The sequence below is a fragment of the Blennius ocellaris genome, assembly GCF_963422515.1.
Source record: "Blennius ocellaris genome assembly, chromosome: 5".
NCBI classification, from domain to species: domain Eukaryota; kingdom Metazoa; phylum Chordata; class Actinopteri; order Blenniiformes; family Blenniidae; genus Blennius; species Blennius ocellaris.
In genome coordinates, this window is record NC_137654.1 from 10,460,934 (window position 1) to 10,477,046 (window position 16,113).

At 42.2% G+C, this 16,113-nt stretch overlaps 1 protein-coding gene across 1 annotated transcript in view; it reads left to right on the forward strand.

The window, feature by feature from the left end:
* mtor (mechanistic target of rapamycin kinase) overlaps positions 1 to 16,113 on the forward strand; it is a 95,101-nt gene that overhangs the window by 64,746 nt on the left and 14,242 nt on the right. The window contains exons 35-44 of the mRNA XM_080496505.1: positions 5,192 to 5,317; positions 6,056 to 6,187; positions 9,347 to 9,462; positions 13,322 to 13,439; positions 14,012 to 14,209; positions 14,585 to 14,685; positions 14,875 to 14,971; positions 15,127 to 15,225; positions 15,391 to 15,513; positions 15,767 to 15,949. Of these exons, the coding sequence (XP_080352631.1) occupies positions 5,192 to 5,317; positions 6,056 to 6,187; positions 9,347 to 9,462; positions 13,322 to 13,439; positions 14,012 to 14,209; positions 14,585 to 14,685; positions 14,875 to 14,971; positions 15,127 to 15,225; positions 15,391 to 15,513; positions 15,767 to 15,949 (1,293 nt within the window). The remainder of the gene's footprint in view (positions 1 to 5,191; positions 5,318 to 6,055; positions 6,188 to 9,346; positions 9,463 to 13,321; positions 13,440 to 14,011; positions 14,210 to 14,584; positions 14,686 to 14,874; positions 14,972 to 15,126; positions 15,226 to 15,390; positions 15,514 to 15,766; positions 15,950 to 16,113) is intronic.

Below are 16,113 nucleotides of genomic sequence, written 5' to 3' on the forward strand. Positions count from 1 at the left end.
GAATGTAATATGAAAGGAGCATTTCAGAAACACAATGGGCGTAGTGTGAATTAGTGTTACAATACATTAGCCACTATTATGGCACAACTCTATATGATGGAGTGTTGACTTCACTCAGCGAAAATCAGCTGCTGCCGGTTTTGCCCCCTTGAGAAAAGCTGTGCTCGTCGGGTGTTAATGTTACCAAGCTGTTTGCAAACTTTGGCACCGGCGCGATCATTTATATGCGCACCCTTAATGAAGAACAGATGTTTGTGTTATGTAATCGGCTCGGCGACACCAAGACCAACGATTCCATTTCCTGCTATTTGCATTCTCTCACCGAGAGAGCAAGAATTGATGTTGTTATAAACACTGTTTCAGTGCTGTTTGATATATTAAGGTTTGAATACACAAATTTAGTTTCACTGGATTGGGTTTTTCACCATTTTGTGTTTGTTTTTGTTTGTGATGACCGGCCAGTAACAGCAGCTTCCTAGAAGAATCTATTGCTGATCTTTGATCATTTGTTCAAAGCTCATAATCACCAAGACTTTCAAGTCTTGATTAAACTGTAGCCCATTTCATGAAGTGGTTTAGAATAAAACGCTTGAGGTCGGAAGCCCTGAAATTAAGGGTATTTATTTCAGAAAGGGAGTTAAGTTAAACCTGAGAGTGAGGAGGAACTCCAACTGGTTACATAAAGTAACTTTTAGTCAGAGCGGTTGCTGTGGCAGACTTAAACTGAACAGGAAGCAAGTTTACCTCAACAAACTGATGGAAAACTAAGAGAAACTCAATGACAGCATCTAAAAATAAGTACCGTATTTTCTGCCCTATAAGGCGCACCGGGTTATAAGGCGCACCTACATTGATTGACATAATTTACAACTTCATTCATATATAAGGCGCACCGCCCTATAAGGCGCATGGAATAGACCAGTGGTCAGCAACATTTATAGCTCAAAGCCATTAGGTTACATTTTCCACTGATTCTAACACCCAGAGAGGTGCACACGCTTTATTTTAATAGTCTACCTGCAGCCTATGCCAGGAGGACACTACACACAAAACCTTCTTCACTGCTGGTTGACAACTTACAACTACCGGTAATAATAATAATAATAATAAACTAAACTACATGAACTAAGCAACAAAAACACAACACAACACAATTATTACCGTCACCACAAACCAAATATAACCCCCAATAATTGCATTTAAAACACCACAAACAGCTGCAATGAATTATGGGAGTTTCTATCGGCTGCACTGAGGAGCTCAGGTTGAATTTGTCGCTGCAAGGCATGATGTCCCATCATGCCTTGCAGCGACAAATTCATGTTTTGTGTTGTTGGAGGTTATTGTAGCTCGTTGTTGGGCTTGGTGTTGTGTTGATTGTGTTTATGCTGTGTTTTTGTTTCCCCGGTTAAGGGAGTAATTATTTCATCTAGTTTATTTTGGTTTGTTAGAATGTTGGTGTGCAACCATGAGTGATTAAGGTGTTGTGCGGAGTGTCGTCCGCTCTGAAGATCCGGTTGCGAAGTTAGAGTTGTCAAAATAAAAGCTTCTGGTTGTTCAGCTGTCAAATAACAGTCTTGAGTAGAACAATCGTCCATATATAAGGCGCACCGGGCTATAAGGCGCACTGGCAGCTTTTGAGAAAATTTGAGGTATTTAGGTGCGCCTTATAGGGCGGAAAATACGGTATGTTACTTTGCGGGAGTTTAACATTTGTATGAAAATGATTCAAAAGTTGATATTTAATCATCTCAGGATGGCTTTTTAGTTGAGCGAAACGGATTCTTTTTCAGGCAATTGCACATTTTGCTGATCCTACAAGTAACATGCCATTGATATGTACACATCCCTAAACAGGCTTTGTATCTCACCCTACTCTTCTTTGCAGATGAAGGCTTTTTTTTATTGTCAAGGGTTATTATATAAAGAATTTGTCTTCACTACAGTTTACTCGCAGTTGGTCTTTTTTCATTTCATGAAAATATGAAGGGAAAAAAAGATTCAAGTAATTTCATATTTTATATGTGCGCACACACACCTCAAACCTGCCAGTCCAGAAAGATCACTTCCTTTACTCTTGAATGTAATTCTTTGATACATTTTGTTTAAGACTTTTGTCAGTTACTGGAAATGCACAAGAATTAAATCGACTGTTCCTGTTACTTATGAATCTTAATCCGACATTTCCAGAAAACACAAATCTCCTTATGTTGTTGAATTGTGGTCGATTTCACGCCGGCTTTTCAAAGTCAAGGTGCACATTGTAAATTCACGGTACATACAATGAGAGTTGAACTAATCTGCTGGGTTTGAAACCAAAATCTCAACTCAACTCTGTTTCAGAACGGACTCAATTTGTTTAACCTTCTCAGGGAAACGCGCCCCAGGCCTCTGAGTATGCCACACACTATGAATGAAAACACAATATAATATGACAGAGTGCGGCTTTGCTGGCCATCAGCAGTATGAAATTATCCTTTTCAGCCCTGAAGCTGTGGCTTGGGTCATGTAGCCCATGGTGTAACTTCATCTAAGCACATGTCTTTCCTGCAACTGATTGTGATTACTGTTATTATCATTATTAATTGTCAATCACGGTGTTGTACATGCTGTTAAATGAGACAGAAAGGTTTGTAGGGGAACCACAAACCCACAAGCAGTTAGGAAATACCTCGTCTGCCAAGCCTTTGGGAATCCGAGGCAAATGCCACCTGATCAAAGATAATATTGTTTCTCATCATGTTTTCCATGTTGCCAAGTTGCAGCCAAAACTCAAACGGGGATTTTGCCTTGTACGTGCATGTTGAGGGATAATATGAAGTCAAGAAGATAAAGTGTTAAGCCGATGATCTGTGATAGACCGTTCTTGACGCTGAGCAGCAGCCGGGTCGGTCAGTTTTGAAATGGCATGTTATAAAGCTGTTTAAACTCCCCTTGTTGGCATCCCTGGCCCTTCTTCGCTGGCTCGAATGCTCACCGTTTTGGAAAATTAATTGAACAACACAAAACTGCGTCATTCCTCACTTTCCTCAGAGCCAAGAAAGTCTGAAGCGCCATGTGGCTGCCCAGAGCACTTAAGTATATTTTTGTCAATTGGCGAAGTCCAAAAGGCTGCTGAGTGCCGCGCTGAGTGCAAAAGCCAGTACACTTAATACATCTGGCGGCCTGCGCTTTTACGGCAGAAGGTCACAATAATGAGATCTAATGCTGGAGACTGTCCAAAAGCCAATACAGGGGCAGTACTTAGAAAGTAGCAGAACCAAACAAGGAAATCAGAGATTGACTTAAACATCAGCATAAAAGAAATCCAGACTTCGTGATGGCATTTTTGCGATGACGAAGAGTGCAATGATTTGTTTTTGTTTTTCCCAATGCAAATCTTGACTAACGAAATAGTTTTCCTTTGTGACATTTCAGAAGTTTGCCCAAACATTTTCATGTGCAGTAACATCAACAAGATGCGCTTTAATTCTCCCCATTAACTGGATAAGCGTGTTGGGATGGAATATTTAGGGTCTTCTCTGAGCCTTTTCTGAGCCTCAGGAAAGCTGGAGCTGCAGTGCCTGGCAGGTTCAGTCTCCCCCTTTGGTGATTTATTAGAGGTTGACCTTCCACATCTGCCGGGGAGTCACTGTCGTGCTCCTGAAGCAGTTTCTCCTGCATCAAAGGACGGATGCAGGAAGTGCAGGGAGCAGATGAAACCAGAGCGCCTCACTGTTTTATGTAAATGTACAAGCGATTTCATGCAGGTATATCAAGAAGTAAAGCTTGGAATTCTTCATCTTTGTCTGTTATAGATAGATAGATAGATAGATAGATAGATAGATAGATAGATAGATAGATAGATAGATAGATAGATAGATAGATAGATAGATAGATAGATGGATGGATAGAACACTTTCTTTTGTCAATATATCACATCAAGACAAGTTGCTCTTTATAAGAGTTATTTCTAGGTATTAGACCGTTACCAGTGAAATGTATTGACAAACAAGTACTTGGATTTTTAGAACAATTTGTAGAATGTATGCTATGGCTGAAGATTTACACAAGATACATACAAAAACAATCTTTAAAAACAAACAAAATGAAAAGTCCAACTTGTTGAATAAAAGAGCACAGAGTCCATACGATTCCTCACAACATGGTTTTGTCCATTTAAGGACTCGCAGCGACTGTTCAGTGATAAAGTAGGCATCCCAGACCACCTGTCAACCATAATGCCCCCCATTAAAATGCATTTGTTCCCTTCAGTCGGTTTAGACGAACTGGATAATTTGGCCCCATACTCTGTCAGCAAAATGTGATCCATTCTTTGTTGCGGTTAAACCCAGACTAACCCGTCACTGCAATCACCTCACTACAGGTCCTGTCTGATATGAACTGTACTCCAGCCCCTTCATCCCATCACGTTAAGCTTACTTCGGGAAGTGGGGAATTTAATTATGGCCTTGAAAAGACTTGTCCCTACATATTTTACCTTTTTAAGGACATTGGAGAGAATTGTGTAGCAAATTAATCCACATTTTCAGAAATGAAGATCTTGGATGTCAGATGACGTGAGGCTCGTTGGGTTACCTCAACATTTGTTATTACAGGTTGCCAAGTAACTTAATATGTACCATCCTTCTGGTACTGTAATTATAATCAACTTGTATTGTTTCGTCTACCCCCATAAATACAAAACATACTAAGAAGATTATAGAGCATATATATACATCAGAGTTTGATTATTCCATCAGTGACCTGTCTCTGTTGCTGCCTCTGCAGGACTGTCATTGACGATGAAGTTTAGCCAGGAGGGATATTTATGTAAAGGAAGTCATGTAATGGTCTGTTAAAAAAAAAAAAAAAAGTATTAATACAGACCCGTGTTTTTTTTTTTCCTTGCACGTGATCCAGTACTCACGTGCGGGCAGTAAAGACGAGGACCACTGGTAGTAATACCAGCCCCCGGGGTCTGAAGTGCTGCTCTCACTCACGTGCATTTGTTCTCTTAAGTTTAATGACTGGGTTGCTCTCTTCCAAGGGAGTAACAAAAGAATAATGTTCTGTGTGTTTGACTGTGTGTGGGGTTTCTTCTCTCTCTCTCTCGCTCTCTCTCTCTCTCTCTCTCTCTCTCTCTCTCTCTCTCTCTCTCTCTCTCTCTCTCTCTCTCGCTCTCTCGCTCTCTCTCTCTCTCTCTCTCCAGGGTTGTCAGCGCATCGTGGAGGACTGGCAGAAGATCCTCATGGTCAGATCACTGGTCATCAGCCCCCATGAGGACATGAGGACTTGGCTGAAATACGCCAGCCTTTGTGGCAAAAGTGGACGCCTGGTCAGTGTTTGAGATGTTTACCCAAAACCTGTCGGGGTTCTGGTAATTAAACGTCCAAATCCGAGCTCCTTCAATCTGTTTTGTCAGACAGAAGCTGAGTTGTGTGCTGCTATGAACCCCGAACCATGAAATTAAGCTCCATTTCAACCTGTTTTAAACTGGCACCGATGAAAGTAGCACCACCCCTCCAAAATCACACTGTTTAGAAACATGAGCCTGCATATCTGCTCAATTGATGTGGAGCAATTTTCCATCTCTGACCTCACTGTTTTTCTAATTGATTGCAAGGAACGGCAGACAATCGGCCGATTTTTCTATCTACACACTCATGGTATAGCCGAGCGCACACACAGGAGGCCAAATCAGCAGCTCGGATGTCACGCAAATAAGGAGTTTGATTGGCCGAAATTAAACATGGCAGGAAATGTTATGAGGGTATGGAAAGAATGAACAAGCAGAGCCTTACACCTTATGGGGTAGAAAATCTTCACAGTATCTCTTTGTCTCCTTAAATCTGATCAACTGAATGCAAATACATGGCAGAAATATTTTTTAACCTAACTTTTCAAACTGAAGAATGGAGGTTGTGCAGCTTCATATTCGACTGGGAATCAGTTTGGAAAAATTGCAAATCAATCATTCAACCATAACTATGTATCGACATTTGCACTAACTTCCAGAAAGAATGATCAGGGAGGAAGTTTGAACCGTATTTTCTCTTCGTCATCTCGTCTTCAGGCGCTGGCCCACAAGACTCTGGTGCTCCTTCTGGGCGTCGACCCCTCCAAACAGCTGGATCACCCGCTGCCCACAACACACCCACACGTCACATACGCCTACATGAAGTACATGTGGAAGAGCGCTCGCAAGGTAGGAAGAGAAAGTTCTGCTCATGCTCCATAATTCACGTTTTAGAAATCGAAGTGATTGATCACCAAATGTACGTTCAAGTGTTTAGTGCAACATACGGTCAATATTGGAGTTTTGTGTTGGCAGTCAATAGTTCAATTAGAACAAGCGTGAAATGCAAATTTGTATATATTTTAATTTGATGACATCCAAAGTAAGCACAATAGGCAATTTGAGATTCTAAATTTGCTATTACTTAGAAGTACTTCATAAACTCACTTAAAAGAATCTCTGTTAATACATTTAATTACATGTATTAATGTTATTCAATTATAGTAGTTCTAATCAGTGCTTCTGTAATAATGGAACATTGTTAAGGTTTTTAATTTGTGCTCATTGATAAATCAGACTTTATGATCAGGCTGTATGTAATAAATGCATTACATATCACTGCCGAGAATGCTGTGTGAAAATATTTAATTGACATTATATTTAATGCAGACTTTTGGACCTTCAACTTTTACCTTTATTTCTGAACTCCCTGATGTGATTCTAATGTATTATCATGAAACTAAAGTTAAAAGTGAGGAAATGTATGTATATATTGGCCATATCCTAAGACGATTGTTTCACTGACGTTATTTTAAAGATTATGTTGTATCAGAGCTGTTTTCAGCTCTGATACAACAGAGTTCTTTATGGGCAAAAATTCTCAAAGGTTGAAGCAGGGATGTCAAACACATTTTAGTTCAGGGGCCACATACCGCCCCGTTTCATCTTGGGTGGGCCCACCAGTAATATCGTGCCATAATAACTTTTAAATTTAAACTCAATTTAAAGTTTTTATTTGTTCTGGCGATACATGATGAAAATGTCTATATTTGTTATATAAATTTGTTAATCAATCAATGTTTCATTTATATTTGTAACATTTTCGAGGTGGTTTGGCCTGCCGGGTTGGATCTTTCTGCGGGCTGGTTTTGGCTCACAGGCCTCCTGTTTGACTCCCGTTTTAAAATAACCTTACCGAAAATAGCATCAAGTGGTCAATGATGTATTTCTTGATATGCTTCCTATTAGTAAAAATCAACTACCAGCAGGAAGGAAAAGGTTTCTTCTGAGTTTTGACTTCAGGTGGGAAGTTGGCTATGGTTAATATAACAGATTGTGAAAACTGTGTTCGTAATGACAAACTCCGTCAGATTTCACTACATTTATCCAGCTCACGGCAGCACTACCCTCAGGAAGTCTTGTGATCAGGGTGAGATTCGGTTTTGATCATTGTTGAGAAATATAATTCATGAATTAAAACCACACACACACACACACTGAAGGGTTTGTATGGATAATCATTAGTAATTGTGATTCCTCGTAATGAATAGAGCTCAGTGTGCTTTTACCGAGGTCGCGACATTTCTGTTTTATGAAAGTTGGAGTCGATCACTAAAGCCAACTGAACCATGACATTTAGATGAATGTTGTTATTGGTCTTCCCAAACCATGGTGATGAAGTCAGGCGGATTACTAGTCGCTGCTGGTGTGTGAGTAGTACCTGCTGTGGTCCACCACGGGGACGCCCACCACCCACCGAGCTGCCGGCTACACGAGGAGCTGACCTCGCGTCATATTTTATGTTTCCAGTGTCACCAGAATGGCATAGGATTGAACCGCTCTGCCTCGTAACATTTGTCCAACTCACACACACACTGGCCCGCAGTATACCCCCCCCTCCAACACATATAAACACACACCTACATTTATTGCCAGGTGTTGAATAGAATGTGTGGCCCCAGACTGTAGGTCTCGTTAGGGGACTTAGGTAAGTGTGAGCCTAAGAGCTGCTGTTTCCTGAGGCCAGCTGTGCTGTTTACTGGTCAAACCAGAGTGTAAATGTACACACACAAACACATGTGTGCACGTACAGATAAGAAAAAGCCCCATCTGCTGTTTCTATTCAAAATCGGCGAGTACATCAGCTCTGCCACAGTTCAATGGGAATTGTCTAGAATCTCAATGATGAGATCACACAGTATTTGGTCAAGTACTTAAGTTGATCTTCGACTAAAAGGGCAAAACTTTACTTGATCTCACTGTGATCCACAGACTTAAATCTCTTTTCAGTGATATAGCAAGAAAAGAATAGTGAAATAGATGTCAATAGAAGTGCACAAGACGTGTTTAAATTTTTCTGTCTCTTGTCTGATCAAGACCACAGTATGTTGAGTGGTCAGTAGAGATAAGACACAGTGCATATACTGAGTGGAAGGTGAAGATGGATGAGTTGAAGTACCTGGGGTGAATCACCCAGAGAGACGAGCAGGATGGAGTCGAGAGGAGTGTCAGGACTTGATGTGAAAAGAGAAGGTTTATAAGACAGTACTGACACCTGTCATGGTGTTTGGTTTGGAGAAACAAGGCATGAAAGAGGGAATGCTGAGCGGGAAGCGTCAGAAAAGGAAAGCTGGATGAAGGCTAAAAACACTGGCTTCTTAAATAATCTTTGTATATAACATTAACATTATTTTCCGATTTTAAATGTAATACGACGTGTAAAAGTAGCAGTATGATCACTTCACTTTGTGGCATCTTCATTTTGAAGCTTTTCATTATCTTCTGGTATTCTCAAACATTTTGATTGAAAACAGAATGCTAATAAACTTTCAAGTAACTTTCTTCACCTATGATGGACTGTTGATCTCTCCAAGGATGCATTCTGACTTTGTTGGCAGGGATCCGCTCCTCCTAAGTGTGTAGCACATGGATGGAAGGATGGGTATTTCCGCTAAATGAGCTTTACCTCTTTTTAATGTAACTTCTTCAGATGACGTCAGGAATGTTGTGTCACATGTTTTCCCATTGATAATGTTGAATGCAATGATAGATGGGGACTTTCTCTTTCTTTATTTTTTCTTTTTTTTTTTTGGTACTTTTCTGTGGTATTGGTGCAAAATGTCAATTGTATTTGTAAACAATCACTCTATGGAAGCTTTATGACTTGCACAGCAAAAAACCTGAATACGAAGTGGTGCAGCAATGACATAAGAGGTACATTTGCTCTGCTTTCCTGCATTTGAGGCATTCATCAAAACAAACGAGATCTTGAAAGTTGGTGCAACCACTAAGGCCGACACATTTCAGAAGCCCCATATTTACTTGCTGCGTGCCTCTTCTGATTTTCAGATCGATGCCTTCCAGCACATGCAGCACTTCGTGCAGGGGGTTCAGCAGCAAGCCCAACACGCCATCGCATCCGAGGACCATCAGCACAAGCAGGAGCTTCACAAACTGATGGCCAGGTTTGTCCTCCACTGGAACCACAGTCACAGCAGCACCTTGTAAAACTTTTCATGCTGGAGGAAACTGGCGGGTTTAATACAAAGATATAAATAATAGTTGAATTTATGTTGCCTTTTTGAGTTGCATAATCTTGGTATTTTGAATACTTTTATCGCTTGGGCTTTGTAGACATTAGAAAAAGCCTACAGTGGCAATAAGTGTCACTCAACCCTCCATGCATTTTCACTTATAACGTCTGAAAGCCAAATGCATATGTAGTGATAACATCAGTTAAAATTTAAAATGCCTTTTGGGAAACACAAGGAGCAAATATGAATTCCTGGGACTTTAATGTTATAGCTTGACTTCAGTTGTGTTATTTCATTGCATTCAGCTGTCACAAAGCTTGTGAGTTTTCTAGTGTTTGACAGTATATGGTACAGTAGTGTGCGCCCACTTTACTATGATGAAGAAAACACAAAGCAAAACGCTGAAGCAGGGAAAAAATTGCCTCATGTATTATGCCTCCCTTCTGTCGTAAACACGCTGGGTCATGTACAGTGCAACGCTTCTTTTCCGTGGCCCAATCTGTCTTAGCAGGCTTTACAAGTCCATTGGCGTCCTGTGGTCTTTTCAAGGCTGGCCAGATTTTTATTTTTTTTTCTCAACCGTCTCACCTCCAGGATTTCAATAAAATGATCCGTTTGGCAGTGGCTGTGGCACTGCGGCTCGCAGGTATCAGCAGTCGTACTGATGGTTTACACCTACGCCTCTTCATTTAACAGTTCTGGCACAGCCGTCAAAATCTCCTCCGGTATCGCCTCTCCGTGCAGAAAGATGCACCGTTTGAGTCGGTTAGAACAGTTGTTAACCTGACACTCCTTTTCTCATTTTCTTTCCCGAAAAGTTGACATTCAAATAACGATCATGTGTTTTTCAGACGCTGATTTTGCAGATGAGAAAATGGAAACTTTCATATATCCCAAAATTCGGTGGGAATGGCTTTAAAGTCTTAAGAAAAAGTGGCTTTGGAGGCTTGTGTGGGCTTTTGAAAATATTTGAGGCGGCTATCTGAGGCCTCCTCCTCCAGGGTTTGAAGTCTCGCCTCTGTGGAAAAGGAGACTGATAACTTCTCTGAAAATTTGGCTGCTCTGCATTTTGTATTATGTTGGTTGAACATCTCTAAACATGAGGTACGACATGGAAGCAGACGGTAAATCATATGTGCAGCCATGTGCGCCCTCCCATCACATAAATCACACCAGACGACACACAAGCATGACAACAGGCAGACAAGGCTTTTTTTTTTTTTTTTCTCCCCCAAACATTTTTGCATCTTTAACATGCTGTCTGTGACTGTTGGAGGAATGCGTGTATAACACCTGTATAATCTCAGTCAGGACGGCTTCCCCCCAGACATTCTGACACACTTTCATGAATACAGGTCAGCCCGATGGTATGGAGCACACCTGGAGCACTCCCACACGTTCACACAGACACGTCCACTCTCTCCTCAGAGGGGGCCTGCAAAATTTCACCGATCAATAACTCAGGGTGTCCACTGTCCAAATAAACATGTTGTTCCAGCACCCGGGACGCCATGTCCCACTTTTTCCCGCGTCGTACCGACCGTTTACGGAAACAGTTTGGCGAACAATCGCTGAACCAAAGCTGAACGTCCACATGGAAAAGCACTCGGGAGACATTACGTAATCCCCGAAGACAAATCCATTGAAGCTTCCCAGCAAACGGGCTTCACTCCGCTGATGGATGACTCGGCAATGTTTGCTGTTTGTGTGTGAATTGTACATCTCAGCCCAGACAAGTACAGCCAATTTGAGTTTTGCCTTTGAGTTTGCGGGTGATGGACCGAGCTCGGCGCTCCTCACGAGATGTGACAGACTCCTCTGTTGTAGGAAATGAAAGGAAAATTGGTTTGGATAATTGAACCTCTCCAGATGTGCTCCCGCTACCTTTCAGTGCCTCTGCCTTAAGCAGTGTTACTTTTGATAAATGCCTGCAGGACTTCCAAGCCTTGTATCATTATCCGCCTCCCTCCTAATGAACTGCCCTTGGATCTAGTGAAAGTCATTGCCTGTTCTTTATAAGCAGTGACAACACGGGCATGTTTATGCACTCATGATGAGGTTTCTCTTTCTGCATTTGTTTCCTCGTGAGCCATTGAACAGCTTACTGCTCCACAGCTTCTATTAATGACATTGGCTTCTAACCCCTGTAAGTTTTACAGTCCACAAAGAGTCCTGGTGTTTCTTCCCCCTCTTGAATTCCAGAAAACTTTACTCTATAGACGACAAAGATCAAAGACATGAGGGTTTCCCCCAGAAATGTTATGAGGCCTGGTGGTGTCGGGGTAATGTTTTGAACCTCGCATGTGTTTTTCACAAATGTTGTCACAGTTTTTAGTATTGTGTTGTAGCCCCTGTAACATCAAAACTATTATATAGAGGATGACTAACTGTTTGCACGGTGCACATTGGAAAGATTGCAAGTCCGTCAAATGTGTGTTTTTTGGCTTGTGGTGAAGAGAAAACCTATGGAGAACATCTATGCATGTTCTCATTCGTCCAGGCATCTCAAAAGAGTTCAACTGGACATGGTAATGTGCCTTGGAAAACGCTTTGCACCTCATCTGAGTCCCTTCATCGGTTCATGCTGTTCCCTTGACTGAGCTGGGGCGGTCATTCTGGGCGGGGTTGCACCTTGGGGAGTTTGCCAGTCGATCATAGAGAAACACACACTTACTTTGGAGAAAGTTTCTTTTTTTTTTCAACAACAAATGTACAGCAAAATTTCGTCTCTGCTGTCATGAAGTGTATAACTAGGGATCAGTGGGAACCACTGTGAAGTGCGCAGGGAGCAGGGGTCGAAAGTCTTGCTCAAGCACCACAGAGCTCATTTTATAACTGCCCACCCCTATTATCCATTTGGAAACAGTAATTCTTGTGCATGGCATTAGTTTACAGGAGAGCACATGCATAGGGAGAACATGCAAGCCTCACACAGAAAGAGCCCCAATCACAGAATTTAACCGGGGGTGAGCTCACGTTAACCAATGCACTACCACATGGCCTCTATTGCTTCCTTTTAGTCAGTTTCACAGGGGTACATCAATAGAGCAGTTTTTCTTCTTGACTCTGCTGAACACGTCACATATTGAATGATTATTGGTGCCAAAACTTCCTTGTGTTTAAAATTTTTGGGGTTGCATTTGACCCTGCAAGGTAATTAGTATTGACACTTTTTAGGGAGACTTATTGCTTGTAAAAATAATCAATTGTTATATGGCTGAATTGTGCATGTAATGCTATAAGGCCATTAATTGGGTCTCGGCTTTCCAGAAACATTTTGAGTTCCCCTGCTGGGTTTTTTTTACGCCTTTCCATAATATGATACACAGTTACGTGCTCCTTCTACATGACTGTATCAGCATGCATTTAATGAGATTACTTATCTATATTTCAAGCCATATTCTTTTGCAGGACCTTTCACAATTGAATTGACACGACCGGCTGTGAAGTCCCTCAGCTGAGGCCTCTTTTGTTCATTCGGTTCAGATGCTGTGAGAAAATGGCTACATGATGGAAAAACCTCGATTTTCTTCGCTCTAGGTGAACTCCAAGTTAAATGCGTTTAACATTTGACTAGCTTTTTTTATTAGCCGATCACATTTCGTGACTGTCTGTGCTTTGTGCTTTTCTGCTCAGTGGAAATACTCGCGAAGTTATTGTTGCCAGACAGCAGACTCGTGGAAGGAAGAGGCCGATGACTTGTGTGCTTCATACGCAGTGTGTCCTCCATGTGTACGAACCTTCCGCTCATTAAATTTCCCTGTTTGCTGTTTACTTTCCCGCCATGTAGATGTTTCCTGAAGCTGGGTGAGTGGCAGCTCAGTCTGCAAGGGATCAACGAGAGCACCATTCCTAAAGTCCTCCAGTATTACAGCAATTCAACTGAGCATGACCGAAACTGGTACAAGGTCAGTCCCTCCTCTTCACCCCTGACCTTTCACTCCTGACTCCTCTCTGGGCGTCGTAAAAAGAAATCCCAGCTGTATGGGACACAAATTGCCCCAAAACCGATGCGTCACCCGTGCACTTTATTGCCCTTTAACCAAACATGTCATGACACAACTGTTTAGTTTAGTTTTATGTTTTTCGTCAGCACAGCTCATTTGTTTTTGCCCGCTAGATTGTGACACTCGAGGTTCCTCCTCAGAAGCATCAAAAAGATGAGGTGATGGAGGAGCTGAGGGCGCCTCCGCTTTTTCTTGTTCATGCCTGTGCTGCAGGCTACAAAGATTTCACTATACTCACGCACCTACTCTTCATCCATCTTCAACAACTCTCTTCATCTTTCAACGTTTAATAGCCGGTTGCATAACGTGGCCAACATGAAATTCACGTGTTTGGATCTGAACTCTCCCCCGCCCCGGGACATATCTGTCCTATGTTAGCTGGAAAATGACATTATAAACAAATGTGGAAGTGATTTGCGTTCACCAATCTGTCAAAGAACTAGTTTCACCCAGTCTCTCCCGTCCCTCGGCAGGCGTGGCACGCCTGGGCCGTGATGAACTTCGAGGCAGTGCTGCACTACAAACACCAGAATCAAGGACGCGACGAGAAGAAGAAGCTGCGGCACGCCAGCGGCACCAGCGCCAACAGCGAAGCCAGCAACAGTGACAGTGAGGTGGACAGCAACGATCACAGCCCTGTCCCCTCTCCGGGCCAGAAAAAGGTCAACGAGGTGAGGGCTTCCAGAAATCTGACCCTGTGTCCATCTGAATGCAAGTCCCGTTTAACATGCTGTCTGCAATATCCATTATGTGTCCCAGCAACTTGCCCCGTGGATACCTACAGATCCCAACGTGCACGCATATGTAAAAAAAAAAAAAAAAAAAAAAAAAGAAGAAGAAGGTATCCAAAGTATAGACAAGTGGTGCTTTATCTAATATAATATACACATTTTCACATTGTTGTTTTCTTCAGTAAGCATAGAAATAGAAACTGTGACTCCTGAGCCGTTCCGTCCATCATTACTTTATGTTCCACCTCCTAACAAGCAGCATCTACAGTACAGTGTGTTCCACAGAATGACTTTCCTCTCCGTGTGTCTCTGCAGGACCTCTCAAAGACATTACTTCTGTACACAGTTCCTGCTGTTCAAGGTTTCTTCCGCTCCATTTCCCTATCCAGAGGAAACAACCTGCAGGACACACTTAGGTGAGATAAATTATGGTAACACACGCTGGGAAAGCATTACAGGCAATCAAACAGGGTCTGTATCTTCAGGCACCTGACACGTGATTCATGATGACAGGGAGACCTCTAGTGGTGGATAGTGATTGCACTACTTCATGATTTATTACAATCACACAGGGAAAGATTGTGATTGTGATGTTTGTTTTTCAGGGTTTTGACTCTGTGGTTTGACTACGGTCACTGGCCGGAGGTGAATGAAGCTCTGGTGGAAGGCATCAAGACCATTCAGATAGATACTTGGCTCCAGGTAACGCAAACGGGCATAAACTAATGGGGTCACATTTTTAAGCGAAAACACCATATCCTTTCATTTCTGTGAAAAAATGTTCTGTCCCTTTGCTTTATTCTGTGTTACACATCTGATGTTAACCTCGCTCCTCTGTTTTTCCTGTGCACGTGCAGGTGATCCCTCAGCTCATAGCCCGAATCGACACCCCTCGAGCCCTGGTGGGTCGCCTCATCCACCAGCTGCTGACAGATATTGGACGGTATCACCCTCAGGTAAACACACTTCTGGGTTTCAAATGATCAAGTTTTCTTGTAGCTTGTATCATTCATTGAGGAGGTTCCCAGTTTTAAAAAAGGGACTAAAATAGTGTCGTGAGTAACACAGAACTTGATCAAATGCATAGAATCAGTGGTGTTTATCTCATTGATCTGCCCCAGGCTTTGATCTACCCGCTGACTGTGGCCTCCAAGTCGACCACCACTGCCCGCCACAATGCTGCCAACAAGATCCTGAAGAACATGTGTGAACACTGCAACACTCTGGTTCAACAGGCCATGATGGTAAAAAAGACTAAATCGTTAATGAATACAATGATGAATGAAACTTTTTTTAAATTGAAGATAAGATCTCAATTTATTCTTTGGTGTGTACAAGGCTTTTACCAATAATTGAGTTAAAAGTTTGATACTCACCATCTAAAATCCTGAAATAGCCACAAATATTATCTTGAAGACCAGGCATGTGACACTGAAGACCCCTGGCTTTAGAGATGCAGTATCGGTGACCTTTCAATTGCCATCTCTCCCCGGCCAGGTGAGTGAAGAGCTTATCCGAGTGGCCATCTTGTGGCACGAGATGTGGCATGAGGGTCTTGAAGAGGCCTCTCGTCTGTATTTCGGCGAGCGCAACGTCAAGGGCATGTTCGCTGTGCTGGAGCCTCTCCATGCCATGATGGAGAGGGGGCCGCAGACCCTCAAAGAGACATCTTTTAACCAGGTTTGTGTTGTCTTTGTGAATGTTGGCGAATGTCGAACAATAGAATGTGAGCAGGCAGCTTCTCTCTATTTTTCCTCATTTCCACCAAATAATACGTCCTTATTGTTGACAGAAAATATAGGCTTACAAATAAATTGTCCCTGAAGTGTGGAAGCAGAGTATTG